The 25,064-nt window shown below is 37.8% G+C and overlaps 2 protein-coding genes across 2 annotated transcripts in view; both read right to left on the bottom strand.

Annotated features, from left to right (window-relative positions):
• Positions 1–704: 704 nt before the first annotated feature.
• LOC133549873 (creatine kinase, testis isozyme-like) lies at positions 705–10,792 on the bottom strand. Its single transcript, XM_061895731.1, has 8 exons — positions 10,379–10,792; positions 7,976–8,163; positions 4,395–4,549; positions 4,190–4,322; positions 3,953–4,124; positions 3,759–3,882; positions 1,127–1,316; positions 705–1,058 (listed from the first exon to the last, which is right to left on the bottom strand). The coding sequence occupies exons 1-8, from the start codon at positions 10,399–10,401 to the stop codon at positions 880–882; spliced, it is 1,164 nt and encodes a 387-aa protein (XP_061751715.1). The 5' UTR covers positions 10,402–10,792; the 3' UTR covers positions 705–879.
• Positions 10,793–16,580: 5,788 nt separating this feature from the next.
• The window catches only part of alk (ALK receptor tyrosine kinase), a 924,960-nt gene continuing 916,476 nt past the window's right edge, over positions 16,581–25,064 (bottom strand). Inside the window, exon 29 of the mRNA XM_061895727.1 lies at positions 16,581–22,756. Within this exon, the coding sequence (XP_061751711.1) occupies positions 21,794–22,756 (963 nt within the window). The 3' untranslated portion in view covers positions 16,581–21,793. The remainder of the gene's footprint in view (positions 22,757–25,064) is intronic.

The following is a 25,064-nucleotide window of genomic DNA, read 5'->3' as shown; positions in this document are numbered from 1 at the left end:
CATCTTGAAGGAGTTTGCATTGCTCTCGAGCCCAGATCCTTGTGTGGAGCTCAGCGAACTACAAGGATCTGGCGAGAGTCAGGCTTCTGTTTATTACCAGGCCAAAAACAATCCCTCCAGTGACGCATGGTGGTGGAAGCATCATGCTGTGGGGTTGTTTTTCAGCAGCAGGAACTGCGAGACTAGTCAGGATAGAAGGAAATATGCATGGAGCTTGAGAGGTGCTGCAAAGAGGAATGGCCAAAACTGCCCAAAAATAGGCGTGCCATATTGTGGCATCTTTCAAAAAGGCTTGAGGCTGTTTGCTGCCAAAGATGAAACAACAAAGTATTGAGCAATGGCTGGAAATACTTACATGCATGCTATTTTTTAGTTTGTGAATTTGCAAAATAACAAAAAGACTTTCACAGCGTCATTATGGGTTATGGTGTGACAAAAATTAATGTATTCTATTTTGGGATATGGCTGTTACATAATAAAATGTGAAAAAAGTAAAGCGATGTGAACTTTGCGAATGCACTGTATGCAAAGAGCAAAAAACAAACAAAAAAAAAACCTAATGACTATTGCGTCTTATTTCAGAGAGCATTTTACAAAGATTGGTCCAGAACTTGGAAATTAGGTCCCAATATTGTCAGCATCAGAGGGGCCCATTGAGCATTATGAAAATTAGGTCCCAATATTGTCAGCATCAGAGGGGCCCATTGAGCATTATGATTTATTCGTTTGCTACATTATTTTCACAATAAAATACATTTTGTTTAAGGTCATGTCAACATTACAGAAATGGTAGAAGCCTATGAAACTGTCAAATCATGCTACCCTGCGGGACTGAGTCCTTCATTTAAATGGATTCTTAAAGGTCAGAGAGGTTTGGTTCTACTTCTGGGTGGGCATCAGGTCATCGATGGACTCCCCCTTCTCCAGTTTCTTCTCCATCTCCACCAGCAGCTTGACACCATCCACCACCATCTGCACCAGCTCCACCTCAGAGAAGCCAAGTCTGTCAGAGTTTGAGATGTCAAAGACTCCACCAACAGCATCGGTGTCCACGCCACCTAGGGATCAAAAGACGTGATGAACTTCAGGGTCTTCTGTGGACCCAAACAACGAATTCTGTGTGTACCAGTTCCACGTTTCTGAAGCCTCAGCCTCTTGAGAACTTCTTCAAACTCGCCGTGCTTGCTCATGTTCGGAAGCTTTACGTGGACACCAGCACGCAGACCAGTGCCGAGGTTGGATGGGCAAGTCAGGATGTAGCCCAGGTGCTCATTCCACATGAAAGAAAACCCTTTGTTCTTGAACAGCGACTCAATCTGAAAGAAAGACGACGCTCATCAACCTTTGAGCAACCTTAAAGGCCTACTGAAAGCCACTACTACCGACCACGACATCTGATAGTTTATATATCAGTGATGAAATATTAACATTGCAACACATGCCAATACGGCCTTTTTAGTTTACTAAATTGCAATTTTAAATTTCCTGCGAGTTTCTTGTTGAAAACGTCGCAGAATGATGACGCGTACGCGTGACGTTACGGACTGTCAGGAAATATTAGCAGCTGCACCACTCGCGGCTAAAAGTCGTCTGCTTTAACCGCATAATTACACAGTATTTTGGACATCTGTGTTGCTGAATCTTTTTCAATTTCTTCATTTAATAATGGAGACTATAAAAAACTATGCTGTTGGTGGAAAGCGGTGTATTGCAGCTGTCTTTAGCCCCGAGACACAGCCGGTGTTTGTTGAGAAGCGTAGCGGTCAAGCGAACATGTTTTCTCCAGCATGTTTTTGGATGGATAAATTGTGATATATATCTTATCGGAGAAATTATTGGATTATTCGTCGTCCTGCAGCAGTAGCAGCTGTGAGCTTGGCTCCTCAGCTTTTCTCTGAGACACTTCGTGTTCACCGCAGTCATCCGACCTCGAGGTATGTCTTTACAATCTTTTACAATCTTTAAAATCTGACTAAAACATTATTATAAGTAGATAAGAGATCTTCCAGAATTGTCCTAGTAAATGTGTTTAATTACATCTGAAACAATCACACTGCCGCCGCTTTTTTTTTTTTCTCCTTCACTATCAATATCCTAATTCACGAATCTTTCATCCTCGCTCAAATTAATGGGGAAATTGTCGCTTTCTCGGTCCGAAATGCTCTTACTGCTGGTGGCTCCCATTAAAGACAATGTGAATATGTGTGGAGCCCTGCAACTCGTGACATCACGCACACATACTTCCGTAAAGGCAGGGCTTTTCTATTAGCGACGAAAAGTTGCAAACTTTATCGTCGATGTTCTTTACTAAATCCTTTCAGCAAAAATATGGCAATATCACGAAATGATCAAATATGACACATAGAATGGACCTGGTATTCCCGTTTAAATAAGAAAATCCTATTTCTGTAGGCCTTTAAGACTGACAATACACTCTTAGGCGCAAAAAGAGACCTGCTCATAGATCAATCAATGTTTATTTATATAGAATTAATTTGTTTTGCTTTTAACAAAACTATAGTTTATTATGTTGTTGAATCACATTTTTGTCTAAGGCAATAACAGAAGGCAATATTACATTATTTCTACAAATAAGGTCCAGTATGGAATATTTTAGGTTTGATGATTGCAGCCTTGAATAGGTCAATAATTTGATTAATTTTACACAGTACGCAAGTAGACATAGAAGCTAGATTATTTTTTTTACAGTGCCTACTGAGCTACAACAAGCAAAAACATGTGGGACTTTGTTGACTTTATTGAGTTCACACAAGTACTATGTACTATATACATGTCATGTATATATCAGTCACTGTCACTGAATGCACTAACTCATGTTTGCTTTGTTCTATTCACCACTGCATTAGACTTAGACTTCCTTGTATTGTCATTCAAATTTGAACTTTACAGTACAGATAAGAACGAAATTTTGTTGCATTACCTCGTAGTGCAGGATAAAAGAGCAATAAGGTGGAAATATAGATTACTGTACAGATAAATATACTGCACTTTTGCATGCGCAACCACGTTTATGGATGTATGTTATATTGTCTTCATATTCCAGCGAGTTAATCCGTTTTGTAAGGGGCAATTGAGGGAATTATTATGATGCGTTCAAGAGTTTTGTGGCCTGAGGGAAGCTTAGAAGGTTAGCCCTTCATATTAGATGTTTAAGCAGTTTATTTTTTTTAAATTATTCATTTTTAACATTTAATAAAGACAGCACAGTCTAGCAAAAAATGTCTTGCGTTAAATATACCTGACCAAGAACACTGATTCCGATATATAACTGCTCAAGATCACTCAATACATTGTTGGTTTGATGGCAGTTTAACTCATTTACGCTCATCAAAGCTCATAGAATTATACTCATGGGTTTTCCAGTGCCAACTGGTCATTAAGATAACACAACCAAACTATTTTTTAAAATTGTTTTTCATTGTTTTTCAATCAGCAGGAATGACATTAATTTGGTTTTCATTAAAAAGCATACTAATATACCAGAATTAGTTTGTTGAAAAATAGTTGTTACAATTGGAGTCAATGGGGCCAAAATTGGTATTAACAAAGTGTATAGTTTGTTCATATCCTATTCTAACATTGCAATCAAAAAAAATTATAACAAAAAACACCCCTCTGTGGCAAACTGATAATCTTCAAACTGAACATTAATATCACATAAGGAACACATGTAATGCCCGTTTTTGGCATTGAATGTTCCTGACATTAGTCAGGAACATTCAACAGTCATTCCAAACCTCAGTGAGTCCGGTGCAGAAGCGAGTGAACACTTGTTTCAAGTTGCCTCCTTTCTCCATGGAGATCACTCGCAGATGGTCCTCCTCATTCACCCACACCAGGAACGTCTTGTTGTTGTTGTGCCTTCAAATGAAGACAGTGTGATTCCAAAACTGATACGTCCACGGAAGAAAATCCCCAGAGGTTGCCTCACCAGATGCCTCTGCCTGACGGCCAGTCACGGGCCATCCTTGAGGCCAGCAGCAGAGGAGACACTGGCTTGTCAAAGAGCAAGTGGTCATCAATCAGCTGCTGCTGCTCTGCTTCTGATAGGTTCCTCAAGGAGTAGTATTTCCCTTGCAGGTCACCAGTTAGTGAATCCAGAACTGTAGGAAGATCATGGAGATGTTTGCTGCTGCCGTTATTAGAATGACTTTTACTTGACCTCTACCTTCGACTGAAAGCTTTTCTACGGCGCGTCTCTCTCCTCGTCTGCAGAGCGGCGGCAGGCAGAAGCCGCGTACGCTGCGGCCCGTACGGACACGGGAGCTCAGAACATATTCAGGGTCCAGGTCATCTCCGCCCTTTGGGAGAGAGATAATAGTCTATGGTCAAAGTGGAAACCCCCAGCAAGTGTTCCACGTGATGACCATTACCACAAGGTTTTCTGGGTTGAGGTCAGTTTTGTGCATGTCTGTCGGTTTGTAGCCTCCATGTCGGTCCTCAATGACCAAGTCTAGAAGCTCTTTGAAAACCTCGTACGACTCTTCGTCTCCCGCCACACAGCCCACAGTCATGATGTAGGGGTGACCTGCACGCATCATCAGAGTTTATCATCTGGGGACATTTTGTCTTATATTCTTCAAGGCCAAACCGGGCACAAAGGTCCCTTTACATTATTTGAATGGTGTAAAAATATTTGGGACTTTCTCCTTTCAATCAATTTTGTACTCTTGGGGCAACAATCGATGGCAACTGGATTGTCTTGGAAGATGTTTCACCGCTCATCTGAGCAGGTTTCTCAGTTCATGTTTTAGACTTTCTACAGAGTTGGGGTTGTGACACCAGCATCTATTCAAACCCTTCTGTCCATTTTTTCAAATGAAATTCAATCCCAACATTTTTTTTCTTCTAAAATCTCTCAACCTCAGCCTAAAATACCAACAATGTTCTTTTTAAAAATGTATTTTAACCCCTTGAAGGCTTTTTGAGCAATGTATGTCAGTGTTTACTAAGTGTACATTTCCATACATCATTTTCCAAAATGTAAGGTTATATTATCTGATTTGATGCCTTCAAAATGGTAAATAGAAAAGTGTGTTTGGTATTGTTTAGGATTTGCAAAATTTGATCAAAAAATCTTAAAAGTATTAAATCGATCACAACTGTTTTCAGAAGATGTTTCAAAAACACCTGACATCTGATCACTTAATGCTCATAAGACTTTTCATTTGGTAAGATCTAGTCTAGTGTAGTCTAGATCCGACCAATCTACATATCTAGGCAAGACGTCGTCCAACACAGTCCAGTTGCGATCCAATAATGAATTTGCTGGTATTACAATGACCTGGATGAAGATCTGTTGATATCTACAGCTCAGTTCTAGTCTAGTCTAGACTCGAGCTGTTCGATTCATCTAGATTAGTGGTTCTCAAACTTTTTTCACCAAGTACCTCAGAAAAAACTTAAAACTCTCCAAGTACCACCATAATGACTAACATTAAAATACAGTAACATATTTTTCGGACTATAAGTCGCGTTTTTTTCATAGTTTGGCCGGGGGTGCAACATATAGTCCGGAGCAATTTATGTGTGAAACAATTAACACATTACCGTAAAATATCAAATAATATTATTTATCTCATTCGCAGGAGAGACGAAGAAAATGTCAGCAATCGTCACACACACGTCCACCAATAAGAATTCGGCGGGGGAGGGTCATGGAAGAAGTGCATTGTGGGTCATGTGTTGCTAACTGCTATATGCTATATACTACTGTCGTAGTTATAAAAATGGATCATTTCATCGTTGTGGGTAACTTATAAAAACTGAGAAGGGCTGAACAAAAATGGCAACGAAAAGGAAATCATGTATTGCAGATTACAAGATGGACGTAGTGAATTACGCAGCAGAAAACGACAAGCATACCTTTGGAGTTGGCAGAATTTTTTTGAAGCGACATCAAGGAAGAAGATTTCATTGGATTTATCGATTAGGAGTGACAGATTGTTTGGTAAACATATAGCATGTTATATATGTTAGTTATTTGAATGACTCTTACCATAATATGTTAGGTCAACATACCAGGCACCTTCTCAGTTGGTTATTTATGCGTCATATAACGTGCACTTATTCAGCCTGTTGTTCACTATTCTTTATTTATTTTAAATTGCCTTTCAAATTTCTATTCTTGGTGTTGGATTTTATCAAATAAATTTCCCCCAATAATGCGACTTATACTCCAGTGCGACGTATATATGTTTTTTTCCTTCTTTATTATGCATTTTCGGCTGGTGCGATTTATACTCCGGAGCGATTTATAATCCGAAAAATACGGTATACTGATTATGCATTAAAAACAAGGCAGGTTTTATTTGATATGTATATTTAATATTTTGGCCGCTGTAACCTTAGTTTGAACGGTAACACTGTTACATATAATAAAACACCGTACTTTAAATCAAGTGAGTCTTCGGCATACCACTAGATCAGTGGTTCTTAACCTTGTTGGAGGTACCGAACCCCACCAGTTTTATATACGCATTCACCGAACGCTACTTTAGTGAAAAATATGTTATTTTAAAAAAAATTCAAGACAAGTTATGTTTTTGGTAACACTTTAGTATGGGGAACATATTCTAAGTAACAAAGACTAGAGTTATTGGGTTAGGGTTAGGATCAGGGTTAGGGTTATAATAAAGCCATGCCGAATATTGCATTAATAAGTTCTTAATAATGACTAGTTAAGAGCCAATATGTTACTAATTTGCATGTTAATAAGTAACTAATTAATGGTGAATATGTTCCCCATACTAAAGTTTTTTTTACTGGTGCACAGAATGAACCGTGCATGAACCTTGCTCAAACAAAACCAACACAGTGCATAAACTCACAACCAATCACACACCTGCAAAAATCAGTCAACTGTTGCCGTATCCGTAATACGCCGTTAAGGAGAAGTTTGTATTCATGCGATGAGTCAGGTGTGTTATGACCTCCGCCGAACACCTGAGGCCGACTCACCGAACCCCTAATATTCGATCGAACCCAGGTTAAGAACCACTGCACCAGATGGAGCCCGCATACCAGTTTGGTCAGGTCATTCTATTATCAGAGTTTTCCTTTGATTGTATCTGGACTGTTTGTCGTAGGACTGTTTGTCTTAGCCCACATCTGTAATCTGGTCAGCTCTAGACTGCATCAGACTAGAGCTGACCAATGTTGTCCAAGCATCAACCGATGAATCTTGCTCAGATGAGGCAAAACGTCCTCTAAGACAACACTGAACAGTTGAGATCAATCCCGATCTAGAGTAGATTGGTCAGATCCAGACTAGATCTGACCAACCAATCTACAGCGCTAGAAGAGAGTATATCCGAATGATTTCAGTTTTTGAGCATGAACTGATGAATTCTGCTCAGATGAGGTGAAAAAGCTTCTATGCCAGACTGAACAATTGGGATAGATTGAATGCTTTAGAATAGCCTCAGACTTATTAGTCACATCATGTAAAAAAGACTTGAATAGAACACAAAGACTTGAATGAACAAGACCCAGCAGGCACACAACATTAAAACAACATTGAGAATGTGTTGAATTAAGTTCTGACGTTGAACAACTGAAACCTAACGTTGGAACAGCATGCTTTTTGACGACGTTAAAATCGATTTTAGCTTCTGACATTAATCTGACCTTTGAAATTCGGTCGTTTCCCAACCAATATTTCACAACACAAATACAACGTGGAAAACAACAATGCTTTATGACAATGTTTATTTAATCAGGTTGTGATGTTAATTTGACCATTGAAATTTGGTCATTTCCCAACCAACGAGGATCCAACATTACACATCAACATTGTCTCAATTAACTAATACAACTATTTTGCAATGTTGTCTCAAAGTCAGTTTTACAGGACATGTATTTTTAATCAACGTTGTATCAATGTCTTGTGCCTGCTGGAGAACATCAATAGACAACATCGGAGTGTTTAAGTCCAAAGACAAAGTCACCGTACCCGGATTGTCCACGCCTGTCTGGATGACGCGGTCTATGGTGAAGCCATTGGGGGTGGTCCGTTCCCTCAGTCCTTTGTACATATCCATGGTTAAGAACTTGGCCATGTGGTTGTTGTGCTTACTGAGATCTGGGTACTCGTCCTCAGCTGTCAGACCCTTCAACTGAAGGTTGGCCATTTTTTGACAGCTGAACACAAACAATGCAGTGAAAACGCAAAATTGTTTGGTCACATTAAGGCTGCACAAACACTTTTTAAAAGATTGTTTTAAGTGGCATATCACAAATAAGCATTTTTTTTCTTTAGCTTGTTTTACCACAAGTTACTTTAGTTACTTTTATTCATTCATTCATTCATTTTCTACCGCTTATTGCTTTATATAAAAAAAATATGTTCCCTTATCACATTCGGAAAATAAAATTGCATTTGTACCCAAATACTTGGATCTTTTTTTATTATCAATTTAAATTACACAAGTAGTTAACAGTCTGTGAGTAACCCTGAATCCAACAGCAATAATTTGTATACTTGCTCGAATTAAACATTTTTTAAACACACTTTCCTATAAATTAAGTTGTGCCCAAATATTTGGGTAACACACACACACACACACACACACACACACACACACACACACACACACACACACACACACACACACACATATATACATATTTATATATATATATATATATATGCATATTTATAAATGTATACATTATACATGTATTTGTATTTATTTACATATACATATATATACACCTGTATATACATAAACATATATATATACATATATTATATACATACATATATATACATACATATATATATACTTACATATATATATATAATATATATACATATATATATATATACATATATATATACATACATATATATATATACATATATATATATATATGTAAGGACAAGCTGTATGTATATAATATATATACATACATATATATATCTATACATCTATATATATATATGTATATATATACCTGACGGAATAAATAAAGTACTATCTAATCCAATACATACATAGAGAGAGAGAGAGAGAGAGAGAGAGAGAGAGATTATACCAAAATGGATACATGGATGATACAGCAGAAGATTGGGAGAATGTCATGTGGTCAAATAGAACTTTTTGGAGAGAGAGAGAGAGAGAGCGAGAGAGAGAGAGAGAGAGCGAGAGACGGAGAGAGAGAGAGAGAGAGAGAGAGAGAGAGAGAGAGAGATTATACCAAAATGGATACATGGATAATACAGCAGAGGATTGGGAGAATGTCATGTGGTCAAATAGAACTTTTTGGAGAGAGAGAGAGCGAGAGAGAGAGAGAGAGAGAGAGAGAGAGAGCTTGTTTGTTAGAGAGAGAGAGAGAGAGAGAGAGAGAGAGAGAGAGAGATTATACCAAAATGGATACATGGATGATACAGCAGAAGATTGGGAGAATGTCATGTGGTCAAATAGAACTTTTTGGAGAGAGAGAGAGAGAGAGAGAGAGAGAGAGTTTGTTTGTTAGAGAGAGAGAGAGAGAGAGAGAGAGAGAGAGAGAGAGAGAGAGAGAGAGCGAGAGGGGTATAAACTCAACTCGTCATGTTTGGAGGATGAAGAACACCATACCTACTGTGAAGCATGGGGGTGGAAACATCATGCTTTGGGGCTGTTTTTCTGCTAAGGGGACAGGACGATTGATCCGTGTTAAGTAAAGAATGAATGGGGCCATGTATCGTGAGATTTTGAGCCAAAACCTCCTTCCATCAGTGAGAGCTTTGAATGGTTGACCAAATACTTATTTTCCACCATAATTTACAAATACTTTAAAATTCCTACAATGTGAATTCCTGGATTTTTTTTCACATTCTGTCTCTCACAGTTGAAGTGTACCTATGATGAAAATTACAGACCTCTGTCATCATTTTAAGTGGGAGAACTTGCACAATCGGTGGCTGACTAAATACTTTTTATATGTAATATGTAATATGTATATATATGTATATATATATATATATATATATATATATATATATATATACACATTTCTACTGCTTATTCCCTTCGGGGTCGCTGGCATTTATACGCCACTAATATTGCCATACTTGGTCAATAATGTGGCTGCTGCCACCTAGTGGAAGGGCATGTAACTGTTGTGCCAGCCATTATGTCGTATGAACAAAGATACATTATTTATGGTAAATAAGACGTGATTTTTAAAAGAGTTAGGTCAAAATGTTTCATTTCCAGACAGTATGCCATTCATTTGTGTAGGGTAGAAACGACGAAAAAAACAAATTATGAAACATTGAGCATCAAATTGTTGTGTTTTGTGTGTTATATGCCAACATCACTTTCATCATGTTGGCAGATGTAGAAATAATGAATAAAATGGTCCGACTTACACTTGTTCAATAATGTCTGACATGTCTCCGCCGTGTATTCTCCTGCAGCAGTAAGACTATAACTGACAACTCTTGTGGAGGTTTGGCAGCGACGTCGCGGTCCTGCTGGCCGTCCAAACATGAACCCTTGCTACATGTGCGTCTTTTATAGGAGGCTCGTCACCGCTACGTGCTTCATAAGAAACGCGATCAAGGCTCACGTAGACGGACGTTTAAAAAGACCTTTAAAAAAAACGTTTGCTTTTGGACCAAAAATACGTGATCAAACCAAAAAAAAAGCTTTCTTTTCGTCCACGGGACGGCGGCGTTGACGTCTATGACGTCACCATTAGAGAGGGACAACATATATTGTCAATGTTATAACTGAAGACGGAATGTTTCTCCTGACTTATTAGATCAACTTTACTAATCTTTTGGGCGGGACACAAGCAGGTCGACCCAAACGTGGTATCGGTATCAGATTGACTCGATACTGGCGTGATCAAATCGATATAAATCAACGTTTGTTTGTTAATTTTTTTTTTTTAAAGTGTTGTTAAACACGAATAAGAACAAGATTTTAGTAAAAGCCAAAATTCTTCTTCTTTGGACTTTATTTTTCTCAAACATCTAGGGCAGTGGTCCCCAACCACCGAGCTCAATTGGTACCGGGCCGCAGAAGAATTTTTTATTAATTTTAATTATTTTTTAATAAAAAATAAATAAAAAATTAATGTTTTGATTAAAGCAACATAAAAAACACAAGATACACTTACAATTAGTGCACCCACCCAAAAAAACCTAAATTTTTCATGACAAAACCCTTCCTTTTTCATGACAAAGGGAAAGAAAAAGGTTGGAGACCACTGATCTAGGCCGGGTATACTTTTTTTGCGGATACTGTTAGTTGGATAATAAAATGGGTATTGGCAAAGCTGCTCCTGTATTGAAATGGTATCAATACCAACATGTGCTGTATCATATCACCAGCACAGGGATTGTTAAAGTGTGGTATGTGGGCTTCTGTAAATAATCACCTTATTAAATATTCAAACAGTCTTACTATTGAAACTGTATAACGCAGGGGTCACCAACCTTTTTGAAACCAAGAACTTCTTCTTGGGCACTGATTAATGCGAAGGGCTACCAGTTTGATACACACTTAAATAAATTGCCAGAAATAGCCAATTTGGTCAATTTACCTTTTATAAATCTCTCTCTTTTTCTCTCTCTCTCTTTCTCTCTCTCTCTTTCTCTCTTTCTCTCTCTCTCTCTTTCTCTCTCTCTCTTTCTCTCTTTCTCTCTCTCTCTCTTTCTCTCTCTCTCTCTTTCTCTCTCTCTCTCTCTCTCTCTCTCTCTCTCTCTCTCTCTCTCTCTCTCTCTCTCTCTCTGTCTCTCTCAATATATATAAATATAGAAATGGGTATTTCTGTCTGTCATTCGGTCGTACATTTTTTTTTCCTTTTACGGAAGGTTTTTCGTAGAAAATAAATGATTAAAAAAAACACTTTATTGAATGGTTTAAAAGAGGAGAAAACAGGAAAAAAATGAAAATTAAATTTTCAAACATAGTTTATCTTCAATTTCGACTCTTTAAAATTCAAAATTCAACCGAAAAAAAGAAGAGAAAAACTAGCTAATTCGAATCTTTTTTTTTTTTAATTAGTATTTTTTCCTGGTTAAGATTAATTTTAAAATTTTGATGCCATATTTTAAATAGGTTAAAATCAAATCTGCATTTTGTTACAGAATATAACAAATTGCACCAGGCCATATTTCTAACAAATACAAATCATTATTTCTTGTAGATTTTCCAGAACAACATTTTTAAAAGAAATTAAAATGTCTTTGAAATAAGATTCAAATTTTATTTTGAAGATTTTCTAGATATGCCAGAATATTTTTTTTAAATTTTAATCATAATAAGTTTGAAGAAATATTTCACAAATATTCTTCGTTGAAAAAACAAAAGCTAAAATGAAGAATCAAGTTAAAATTTATTTATTATTCTTCCCAATGAAAAAAAATATATAAATTACTTGAACATTGGTTAAAATTGTCAGGAAAGAAGAGGAAGGAATTTAAAAGGTAAAAAGGTATATGTGTTTAAAAATCATTTTTAAGGTTGTAGTTTTTCTCTAAAATTGTCTTTCTGAAAATTATAAGAAGAAAAATAAAACAATTACTGAATTTATTCAAACAAGTGAAGACCAAGTATTTAAAATATTTTTGGGGATTTTCATAAGTTTTGTCTCTCTTAGAATAAAAAATGTCGAGCAAAGCGAGACCAGCTTGCTAGTAAATAAATAAAATTAAAAAAATAGAGGCAGCTCACTGGTAAGTGCTGCTATTTGAGCTATTTTTAGAACAGGCCAGTGGGCGACTCATCTGGTCCTTACGGGCCACCTAGTGCCCGCGGACACCGCGTTGGTGACCCCTGGTGTAACGTTACAGTAGCCAAACAATAATACATGTAAAATAAAACCTCTGTTTTGTTTTCAATAAATACTTAGGCATACCACGCAACTGTATTTTAAGTCGGTCATTATGGTGGTAGTTGGAGAGCCAAGTATTTCCTGAGGTGGTACTTGGCGAAAATACCCCATTTAATTCCCACGTCACCTACTGCTGCTTTAGTCTGTGGCCACAGGGTGGCGACATAGTTACACATTTGCCTCTACATTAAGAAGTATAAATAAACAAACCAAGGTGGACTACATTAATAATTTCCAAATATTTTAGAAGCTTACAGTAGTCTGCAAAAAATAACATTAAACCCAATACGTCTACATCTATTAGAAGGTTGCAAATTTATAAAATTCTTTGAATTTATAGTTAGGGGTTTATTTATTTAGAGTTTTTAACAAAAATGTATATGTACGGAAGAAGTATATTTTGTTACAGTTACAGCACAGTCATAACAACAAATACTTTACAACCTGTAAAATAAAACGGACAAATAGTGATGTTTTTAATGTCTAAAAATGACATATACATATATTAATACGTACACACATATATACTAATATATACACACATATGTTCCCACAAGGTTGGGAGCATGGAATTGTCCAAAATGTTTTGGTATCCTGGAGCATTCAAAGTTCCTTTCACTGGAACTAAGGGGGCAAGCCCCACTCCTGAAAAACAACCCCACACCATAATCCCTCATCCACCAAATTTCAAATTCAGAGCAATGCAGAATCGGGAACGTACCGTTATATATATATATATATATATATATATATATATATATAATTATATATATATATATATATATATATATATATATATATATATATATATTAGGGCTGCGGATCTTTAGGTATCCCACGATTCGATTCAATATCGATTCTTGGGGTCACGATTCGATTATATATTGATTTTTTCAATTCAACACGATTCTCGATTCCAAATCTAAAAAACTATTTTTTTCCGATTCAAAACGATTCTGTATTCATTCAATACATAGGGTTTCAGCAGGATCTACCCCAGTCTGCTGACATGCTAGCAGAGTAGTAGATTAAAAAAAAAAAGCATTTATAATTGTAAAGGACAATGTTATATCAAGTGATTGTAATAATGTAAATTTGTTTTAACTATTAAACGAACTAAAAATATGACTTATTTTGTCTTTGTGAAAACATTGGACACAGTGTGTTGTCAAGCTTATGAGATGCGATGCAAGTGTAAGCCACTGTGACACTATTGTTCTTTTTTTTAATTTTTATAAATGTTGAATGATTATGTCAATGAGGGATTTTTAATCACTGTTATGCTGATATTCTAACTAATATTGAAACTGTTGTTAATAATATTCATTTTTGTTTCACTACTTTTGGTTTGTTCTGTGTCGTGTTTGTATCTTCTTTCAATTGCTCTGTTTATTGTAGTTCTGAGTGTTGCTGGGTCAGGTTTGGTTTTGGAATTGGATTGCATTGTTATGGTATTGCTGTGTACTGTTTGTTGGATTGATGAAAATAAATAAATAAAAAAAAAAAAAAATTGATAAAAAAAAAAGAAAAAGAGAATCGATTTTGAATTGCACAACGTATTCGAATCGTATTTTCCCCACACCTAGTAAACAGCCATGAAAATAAAGAAAACGCATTGAATGAGAAAGTGTGTCCAAACTTTTGGCCTGTATTGCATATATATATATATATATATATATATAATATATATATATATATATATATATATATATATATATATATATATGTATTATATATATATATATTATATATATATATATACATATATATATATGTATGTATATATATATGTATGTATATATGTATATGTATATATATATATGTGTGTGTACGTATTGTATGTATGTATATATATACATATACAGTATATGTATATACATCTATATATATATATTCATATATTTATATATGTACATATATATATACATATATGTATATTGATTTACAGTTTCTCTCTCTCTCTCTCTATATATATATATATATATATATATATATATATATATATACGTGTATAAAATCTGTTTCCATAGAATCTGTCAATCCTTTCCATGTACGGAATACTATTTTATATAATATAATATTTTTCCATGTTCATTTTGATATTTTATTTCTCTAGCTTAATTCGAACTGCATTACGTGAAATACTGTAATGTCCCCAATATAAGACCAACCTGATGGAAAAACCAACCCTTTTTCCCAAGGCCCGTGATTTAGGAAAATAAAATGTTTTCAGTGTCTTTAGATTACAAAAAATAGAATGTCATATTTTTTAACTGCTTGAATTATTTTATTGATTACCATTATCTCTTAAAATGGCAATCATAAATGTATTTCTGCATTAGTGCAAACAATTTTTAAGACTTAAAATGCTTTAAAGGCCTACTGAAACCCACTACTACCGAACACGCAGTCTGATAGTTTATATATCAATGATGAAATATTAACATTGCAACACATGCTAACAAATACTTTTTAGTTTAGTAAATTGCAATTTTAAATTTCCCGCAAAATGTCCTGTTGAAAACGTTGCGGTATGATGACGCGTATAATGACGTCACTGGTTGTAGCGGACATTTTTTTCCAGGCCGATCCAAGCTATAAATAGTCTTCTTTAATCGCATAGTTACACAGTATTCTGGACATCTGTGTTGCTGAATCTTTTGCAATTTGTTCAATTAATAATGGAGAAGTCAAAGTAGAAAGATGGAGGTGTATTGCAGCCGGTGTTTCCTTGTTTACGTTCCCGAAGGTGAAGCTTTACTATGGAACAGAGCGGTTAAGCGGCAGGTTTCGGTGAGAAAATTATGGTAATAAGTCGGCTCTTACCGTAGTTATGAGCGGAGCTTGCGTCCTCCTGCAGCTGTGTGGGTTCCCTCAGAGACACTGGCGGTGGCCACACACCTCCAACTTTCAGGTACCGTATAATCTCACTAAAACACTTGTAACACAATAAGCAGAAAGATATTTTCCAGAATTATCCTAGTAAATTTGTCTAATAACATCTGAATCGCTCCCACTGCCTTCGCCTTTTTTTTTTCTTCTAGTCCTTCACTCTCACTATCCTCATCCACGAATCTTTCATCCTCACTCCAATTAATGGGGAAATTGTCGCTTTCTCAGTCCGAATCGCTCTAGCTGCTGGTGGCTATGATTGTAAACAATGTGAGGATGTGAGGAGCTCCACAACCCGTGACGTCACGCGCAATTCGTCTGCTTCTTCCGGTACAGGCAAGGCTTTTTTATTGACGACCAAAAGTTGCGAACTTTATCGTCAATGTTCTCTACTAAATCCTTTCAGCAAAAATATGGCAATATCGCGAAATGATCAAGTATGATGCATAGAATGGACCTGCTATCTCCGTTTAAATAAGAAAATCTCATTTCAGTAGGCCTTTAAAGTTCACACTGTGGTTCTGTACTCTTTTTCAAAAGTTAAAGAAAGAAAAAAAAAAGCTTATGAAAAGAAATATGGCGAGCATAAAACAAAAGGAGCTTTCATGACTTCTTACAGTACGGTATGTGACATCACTCACATTCCCAAACCAAAATGCCGTTTGCTGCAAATGAATATACATTATTTTTGTTAAGTTATCCTTGGGGCGATCCCTAATGCCCCCCCTTGCTCAGATAGTCCACTACCACTGTTCACTATTTCAGTGTTGCACAAACTTCAGTGTTGCACAGAGAAATATGATCCCAAACAAGTTCTGCAGAAAACACAAACCTCATATTATATAGTAATTTATTCATTTTGGCCAATCCCAAGGGCAATGTACAGCATTTACCCGAGCCATAGAACAATACTCTATAATTACATCATTTACAGGTGCAGTTCAGGCTGTCTTTACACATTATGATCTGCAAAGAGAACACAACGTGATATAATTTATAAGCCATACATGTACAGTAAACTAAGCAACAAGAATGCATTTTGTCTTCATCGGTCGCCACAGCGCCACACTGAAACGTTAACTATTCTTATATTCTACACGTGATGGAAAAGGAAAGTCCAGACAGATCATACCTGTCCACATCTGCATGTGAAAAGAATGACATTTTCCGGGAAAAGTAAGGGAAATTTCACTGGTGTTACACCACCGATGTTGCCTGACTATTGTTGTGCTCCTCCCGCATCACCTTAGAAGTTTTTTTTTGTCATCAGGAAAGGTAAGAAGAAGTGTGAAATAAAGGTGTTGACTGCTAGGAGACGGATGTGGGTGGAAAATGAACGGAAATACACTCAGATTTTTTTATTCACATGAGGAGCATTTTCTATTGAATAATACGAGCATGGACACTCAATTGTATTCCACAACATTCATTCAGTAATAGAACAGAGAACTATGTAAACGGAGTGCTTTCAATGGCAAGTTTTAAGGTTAACATTGAGTCAGCAATATTCACTGTTGTATAATCACACACACACACAAAAACCCAACAACAATATTTTCCACTATAAAAGGCATAATGAAGGAATGGTTTTAATCAGCTCTTTAAAAGGGAGATCTGAGCTTGTGGACGGATTTTACACCACTTGTTTGTGTTCGACAAAGCAGTTGTTGCTGACGGTGCCTTTAAAATAATCTCTGCTTTACTTGCATCAGCGCTTTCTTCTTGCATCCACCATCAAAGGGCACAATAAAGGATGCATAGAATTCCCTACATTTTAATGTTTACAGGCCGTCCTTGCGTTCAGTTCACTGGTTTCATATAAATGAGTAATGTCCTACTAAAAGAAAATAGTGGCGCTTTAGGAAGGACGCCACTCTCGCTTTTTTTTAGGTCACTTTTTCCTTTTTATGGTGCCCACCTTTCTGATGGCAGTGCACCAAAGAAAAGGGAAAAGAAAATTAGTGCACAATGCTGAGTTGCTCAGACGCCACACCTGTCATCAAGAATGGAAATGCGAAAGGACCTTCTACGGTTTTTATTAGTGACGAGTAAATGACGCCTCAGTGAGTGCATGGCACAATCACTACCTGTATCGACTGCGCTGATGCTGTGTTGGTGTTTCATAATGCTCATTTGCCATCTGTGGGATAAAAAAAATGTCATTTACATTTGACCCACAAATTAAAAAAAAGTTGTAATTTTTTTCCAGACTAATATCTGTGCAAAAAGCAAAATGAAATGGCAGCGCTTCTTCCGGCTCACGCGAAAAGGCTCGTATTGAAAGAATGTATTCGTCACTGTTAGAATAATTTTATCCAAGTTATCACAAAAACTTTGTGTTGAAATGAATTCCCGGTGATAAGACTAGAAGCTGTCTTTGAACCTTCTAAGAAGAAGGCTTGTACAAAATCCACTGTAAGGGGGGGAAGCAAAATGAAGGTGTTCTGTTTCTTTCATGTATTGTAGTCAACAGAAAGATATTGTCTTCACCCAAGAACTACAAAAGCAAAGAGGAAGCAGGACCAGACTCCCCTCCAGGCACCGCTTCCTTGAACTGTTTTATGACCTTTTCTGTTAACTGTTTACGACCCTCATCCCTTAGAAGCAGCTGTTGCCATGTGGTCAGAGAAAGTCCAAATAAAGGAAGAGGCGTGCAATTTTTTGCCAGAGCATACTGGAGACTACAAGAGTACAGACCAGACGTTTCTCCTCAAATTGAGCCAAATTTAATTCCGTCTCTGTTTGATTCTTTGCTTCTTGTCCTGTTTAATAGATGTCATCAGTGTTTGAACCTGACATTCACCATCATGGATCAAAATTACAGACCTTCAACAAGGGAGCTGTGCGGGTCCACAGAGGTACTGCAGGAAAGTTGTGACATTTTTGGTTGATTGGACTTTTATCCAATTTTTTTTTAAATTCCCCCACATTGTTTTTTCAAATGTAAATGTGTTTAAATAGACATGAACATTGATCTAACCGGCTGTAATGTAGTTTATTAATGGCAGTGACATAACCACCCTGCCTACTGCACCTTGCAGGTTTGAAATAAAAACATGAATAAATAATTACATTATATTCATCTTAGCATTTAAGATATCTAGCGATTAGTGTGCCTGTTGGCAGCTAGCAATTAGCAGTGCTAGTTACCAGATGGCAATCAGTGTGCTAGTTGCCAGCTAGCATATAGCGTGGTAGTTGGCAGCGAGCGATTTAAGTACCAGTAGAGTGTAAAAACAGGTTGACTTTATATGCTTAATTATGTTTAATAGTAGAGTGTAAAAACAGGTTGACTTTATATGCTTAATTATGTTTAATTGTATCCATTAAACCATATCCAATTGTATTTACAATTCGCTAAGTATTTGTAAATACTGTCTAAACGTCACAAAATGCCACAAATTCAGTTAGCCATTTAGAATATTCTGTTGTGAACTTTTTCGCCTATTTCCGGAGATTGACGTCGCTGGAGTTAAATTTCTGCACTCTGACCATAGTATCAGATCAGCCATACTGGAAATGTGCAACAATTAAATGTGCTGTCTACCATTCACAATCCCTATATAAGACATAAACACGTTTTTCTTTTTTTATGCATTCTAAGTCGTAAATGAATAAATACATCAAAAGTCTGCTAACAATGAAGTCAATGGGGACTCTCTATTTCGCCCACAAAACTTACAAATTAACCATCCAAACCCCGCCACCGATACTCTTTATACTCTTTTGTGGCACATTAATAACAAACAGCTAAGTAGCCTTCTGCCGCTTTACTGTGAGCCGGCATCATCCGGTCTCGGCTCATCAAAGTTATTCTCGATTAAAAATCATGCCTCTCATCTGGATTTTCCTTGTTAACCCTTCGTGTGCATCATGATTAATTATTCATCTAAACGGGAAGATTTGGACATCCTATTAGTCACCATCAAAAAAAGAGCAGACATTGTACAGTAAACTATCGTTTTATTATATTTGTCGTTTAGCATCTAGCAATATTTCTACATGAGGCTTAGTGTTTCACTAAAGCTGGATTTGTTCAGCAGAGCTTCTAAAACTTGTAGATCATCCTCCTTATATTCAGGATCAAAAATATATGGTTCTGGATTATAATTTTTCCCAAAGTAATCAATGTTGGCTCTCACATTGTTGTTGGTGGGGAAGGGATCTGTGTTCCTACCACTACATCAAGAGCTCACGTGTCTGGCTAGCTCATTATCTCTCAAAATGGCTTGGAAATCTCTGTTGGATTGATACTATTTTGATCATATCTATTTACTCGCAGACTTTATAAGACTTTGGGTGTCATAAATCAGACATATATGATAATCGCTTTAATATAGAGGTAACTTGTTTTTCCACTCTACTGGTACTTTAAGGCTTTGGTTGCCAGCTAGCAATTAGAGCGCTAGTTTGATGCTAATGATGAGCATGCTAATTGGCAGCTACTAAATAATGCCTTGATTAACAGCTGCTGATCAGCGTGCTATCTGCCAGCTAGCGATTAGCGTGTTAGTTGGCTGCCAGCGATTAGTGTACTGGCCGCCGATTACTAGTTAGTGCGCTAGTTGCTAGATAGCCATTAGCGGCACTATACTATTTGAATATCTTAGTATTTCGTAATAACAAGGTACATTTAGCACCATTATACATGAAAAAAAAAACCCAAAACAAATAATTGTAGTTGGGGGTCCTTGCCCCTTCTCCACAGTTTGGTGATTCGTGGCCAGGAAAACTTCAAAAGGAAAGATTGCAAAATGTGGAATCATTTTAATCTTACAGTGCAGAATAATGTACAAGTTATTTTCCTTGTTGCTAATGCTAATGGACCGATTTTGCACGTTTCATATTCCTTTCTGCACAATTGTTTACTTGAAAAAAAAAAAAGTGGTGACTTTTTTAATCCAGCAGATGGCACCATTATGAAACACCTCAACAGAGCTAGTGAGTGTGCCTTACACTCACTCATTATTTTTATTAATGACTAAGCAGCTTACAAAGCAGAGTTAACTTCTGACTTACACTAAAACTCGACTTACATCGGCGTCATCGGAATGTAACTCGCCTGCAGCCGGAGGACATTTTGTAAAGTTTTGTTAGCATCGGCTCCCCTTTTTAGTGGCCTAGTAGGTTGTGAGTTCAAACCCCGACCGAGTCATACCAAAGACTATAAAAATGGGACCCCTTACCTCCCTGCTTGGCACTCAGTATCAAGGGTTGGAATTGAAAGGTTAAATCACAAAAAATGATACCCGGGCGCGGCACCGCTGCTGCCCACTGCTCCCCTCACCTCCCAAGGGGTGATCAAGGGGATGGGTCAAATGCAGAGGACACATTTCCCCACGCCTAGTGTGTGTGAGAAAATCATTGGTACTTTAACTTTTAACATAAATTTAACCTTTTCAAACAGCAAAAAAACAATAATCTGGTGATGCAAAAAAAATTCCGCTTGTATGTTGATAACTTGTAAAGCCAAATAATAAATAAAGGAAAGAATAAATAAACACGCAGGCAAGCAAACATCAACAAACACTTTTTTTTTTTGAGTGTGTAAATCCAACATATAGAAAGTACAAGTTACCTGCCAAGCTTTTTTTTTCTCCCGGCGAAGGATGAGGGTAATGAACAGGGTGAGGGTCCTGCAATAGAAATGAAATACGAGGCTGGCAGCAGCAACTTTTAAATTGGTCTCCGCAGTCATCAGAGTTTGTGAATCAAGTGTGAAGTTGGCCAACTAAAGCCATTTAAATCAGAATTATTGTCCATCTGAGTGCTGCTGCAGCCATCAGTCAGCGCACACAAAAACTGAAACCTCTGCTATAAAGTCTGTCCTCTGAGGTCACATGCATCCCCTTCCGTGATGAAAAAATACATTTCTTCCACTCAAAAACTAGCTTTTGAATTTGTTTCGCCGTCTGATGTGCTTTTAATGTTCATTTGTAGTAAAAAGGTGATGGATTGAGGGCCAAAAAGATGCTAGGATGGGCTCAAGTCGTCCTTCCTGACACAGTGAAAAGTCTTGGGGGGTGAAAAAGTGGCGCAGGCAAGTTGGCTAAAGCACGGTGGCATTGTGCCCCTCCATTCTGGGCAGGCGGGGGTCCTGCACTGTTCCCATGGTGACCAAGAGGGGTCGGCTGTCCTCTGATAGCGCCGATCGACCCAGAGACACTGAGGTGGGGACGGGGGCTCTGTGATGGGTGGCTGATGCCCCCTGTTGGGAGGAAAATGGCGGCGGTGGGTTGGCCTCCACTGCCACGCTCTGCTCCTGGTAGCCGAAACCGATGCTCCCGCAAGGGAAACGTCTCAGTCTGTAGAGGGGACCCGGCGGCAAAGCAGCTGAATCTAAAAGTAGGGGTGACTGGGCGGCGGGGGGCGAGGGCACTAACAGGGGTCTGCAGAGACCCCGCTGCTGCTGGTGCAGCACCTGCAGCTGGTGCTGATGTTGGAACTTATGCTGCAGACCCATAGACCCGGCGACCTCGGCCACAGTCCGTCCCACATGCTCCTGCCCTTCACCGGGCACCCTGCTTCCGCCCATTCCCCCCTGCCTCTGCTGCTGCTTCCTCTGTTGCTGCTGCAGGAACCAAGAGCCGTAGGTGGGGTTCCAAAGACTGCTGCTCTTGCCGTTCTCCGGCTCTGCCATGTGGCTCTGGGTGAAAGCCGGATTGACGTGGCCCCCTTCCGGGCCCGCTGCGGTGACTGTGGCGGCGACTGTGGAGGTGACAGTGGTCGTCATGGTGGTGGAGGTCTGCGTGTGAGGTTGCTGGTGCTGGAGGAGGTAGAGCTGGGGCGGAGCAGCTGTGTTTGCCTTGGCCTCGGACGCTGCGCTTGTCCCGGCTGCGTGCTCCTCTGCGGCATAGGATGGCGCCGTCTGGGCGAGACCCCCGTCAGGCACCTGAGCATTCACCAGCACAGTGGCACCCGAGAGGTCATTAGGGTGTGCGGGTACACACTCCTCCTCCTCCAGGATGGGCCCGTACTCGATAGGCAAAGTCATGGTCACCACATCCGGGTCCTAAAGTGTGTCATGACATCACAGGTTCTGAATTACCAGTCTTGTTATTCAAATTGCATTTTTTAGTGTTTACATTGCTGGAGGAAGCTTTTCTGATTAGTGTCACAGAAAATATATCAATTTGGCCCAGGATGGCGCTTTTAATACACTTGTTGTTGTGGTAGTGTTTATATGCGTGAAAGCAGACTCCAGAGATTTCATGTAGACTTCACACAGCTTCCTTTACTCATTCTTCTTCATTCACTTCTTAATCCACACAATATACTCAATGGCGCCCCCTCTGGACGCTATGTGATATTGTACTTAACATCTGTACGCTCGTAACATCGTCATAATGCGTGTTGATGACACATTCTAGCCGATATAACCGGACATTTCTACTTAGAACTGTTATTTCTTTGTGTACATAATAAATATTTATAAAGTGTTTGGATGTATTCATTTAAGAATTATTTTCATTGAATGTAATATTGCCTAACAAAAATTGATTTCAGGTAATATTTTGAAAGTGACACATCGTATCTGCATATTTTACTAGAATATCCTTTTGAGCATTACATATATTTTTTATTGTTTTTGATATATGTAATGTTCTTAAGGGTATTCTAATAAAATATGCAGAGACGAGATGTGTCAGTGGTCCTCTTCAGCCAGAAAACCTTGATTTTGGGGCGGTTGCGGTAAAGTTTAAATCCACGTAGGAAATAAGAAAGTGAATGAATGTGTATAACTAAATAAATTTACATACACATAAAAATTTGTTTTATTTAGTATTATTTTTTTAAATGAGTTAAATAACGTTTATGTCAACCTTTTCAGAAACACAATATAGAATGTGAGATCTAACAGGATAATGCATACATTTATCATTTGTTTTCAAAACAGTTACAAAAAAGTGGGACCCTATTTTCATGACTTGATGGGGTCCCTGCGACCCCATTTGTAAAATTCCAAACGCCAACACTGACAGTGATTAGATCGATGTACATGAAGTGAGCACGCCGGTGTGTTACAAAGTGTTTCTATACTACATCAGCCAAAAGGTTTAGCACTGCAGACAGAAACAAGCAATAAAGAGTTCATGTATTGTCATCTGTTGCTGTTTCTGCTTCGTCTACACAAGAAACAAACATATGTTTTAAGTAGACCCTTGATGCGTGTGTTTAAACGCTGCTTATAGACATATTAGATGTGTGGGGAAAATGCAGGCATTGGCCAAAATTGCGTGATTGGTTGAATTTGCATAAATTGGTGCCTTTGCGGGGGGGACTGAATGTGGAAGCTATGTATTTATATATACAGCATAATAGTAATTTACAGTGGAAACGGCTTATCTTGATGCACCTCCGACTGGCTGGTTGTCGTTATCATGCGGTGTTGTCGCAAAGGGAGTATTATTGTGTTTAGCTGCCTGCTGGTTAGAGTCAGACCAAGTGTGTGTGCGTGTTGCTTTAAGCCACCCCCTCACCCTTCCAAAAAAAACAAAACACAAATTGTTTTATTCATGTTGCGTTTTATGAATTGTGCTCCTGATTAATCTTCAGTTTGAATTTATTATTTATTTTGTTTGTCAAATCATTTTTTTAGTACCGAATGTTATCAAGTCAGTTGAACAATGCTTATGATTTAAATTAAGATACTGTTGTGATCCAGTTCCCGGATCACATCTTTAGTCTATGTTTGAGTCCCTTTTTTGTGTTTTGATTATTTCTTGGATTCTTCCGATCCTTTTGTTTGAGCACTTCCTTGTTTGTATTGGTCACCATGGCGACTTCATTTGCTCCACCTGCACTTACTTTCTGACGCACACCTGTTTTTGATTATCGTGTTAGTATTTAAACCGGCCAGCTACCTTAGTTCTGTCTGGATGTTTTGTTTGCTCCATGCAACAGTTATGTTTGGTATTCCTGTTTTGTATTTACCTTGCTAAGTCCTGTCTTAGCTTCCGCGCGCTCTGCACGCGCTACTTTGGACACTTTGAACTCGACTCTTGCTAACATTAGCATTTAGCTTCCCGTGCGTAGGCACGCCTTTTCTTTGCCTTTTGTCAGTGTTCTTTTATCATTTTGTATATTAAAACAAGCTCCTACCAGCAATCCTGCCTAATCCGAGTCCTGTAGCATCTTGGGTTGACAACTTTGCGCATCAATATGCGTCCCAAACGCAACAGATACTTTGTTTTTGAAAATTTCAGGCAAATTGATTAATTTTAAATATTTTCTGTTCCAGACTAAAACAGTGTTTATAAAGTTATTCTTTATTGTAAATACATGTTTTTTTCTTTTGTTGTTTCCTTTAATGTTAACAA

The sequence above is a fragment of the Nerophis ophidion genome, linkage group LG03, assembly GCF_033978795.1.
Source record: "Nerophis ophidion isolate RoL-2023_Sa linkage group LG03, RoL_Noph_v1.0, whole genome shotgun sequence".
NCBI classification, from domain to species: domain Eukaryota; kingdom Metazoa; phylum Chordata; class Actinopteri; order Syngnathiformes; family Syngnathidae; genus Nerophis; species Nerophis ophidion.
The sequence above is the reverse complement of the archived record's forward strand: the minus strand, read 5'-3'. Positions and strand labels throughout refer to the sequence as shown.

Coding starts and splice junctions, on each gene's coding strand:
- LOC133549873 (XM_061895731.1), bottom strand. CDS start 10,401: ATGTCAGACATTATTGAACAAGT. Junction 4,323..4,394: donor TCAACCCAGAAAACCTTGTG/GTAATGGTCATC, acceptor TCTCTCCCAAAG/GGCGGAGATGACCTGGACCC. Junction 1,317..3,758: donor TCTGCACCGGACTCACTGAG/GTTTGGAATGAC, acceptor TCTTTCTTTCAG/ATTGAGTCGCTGTTCAAGAA.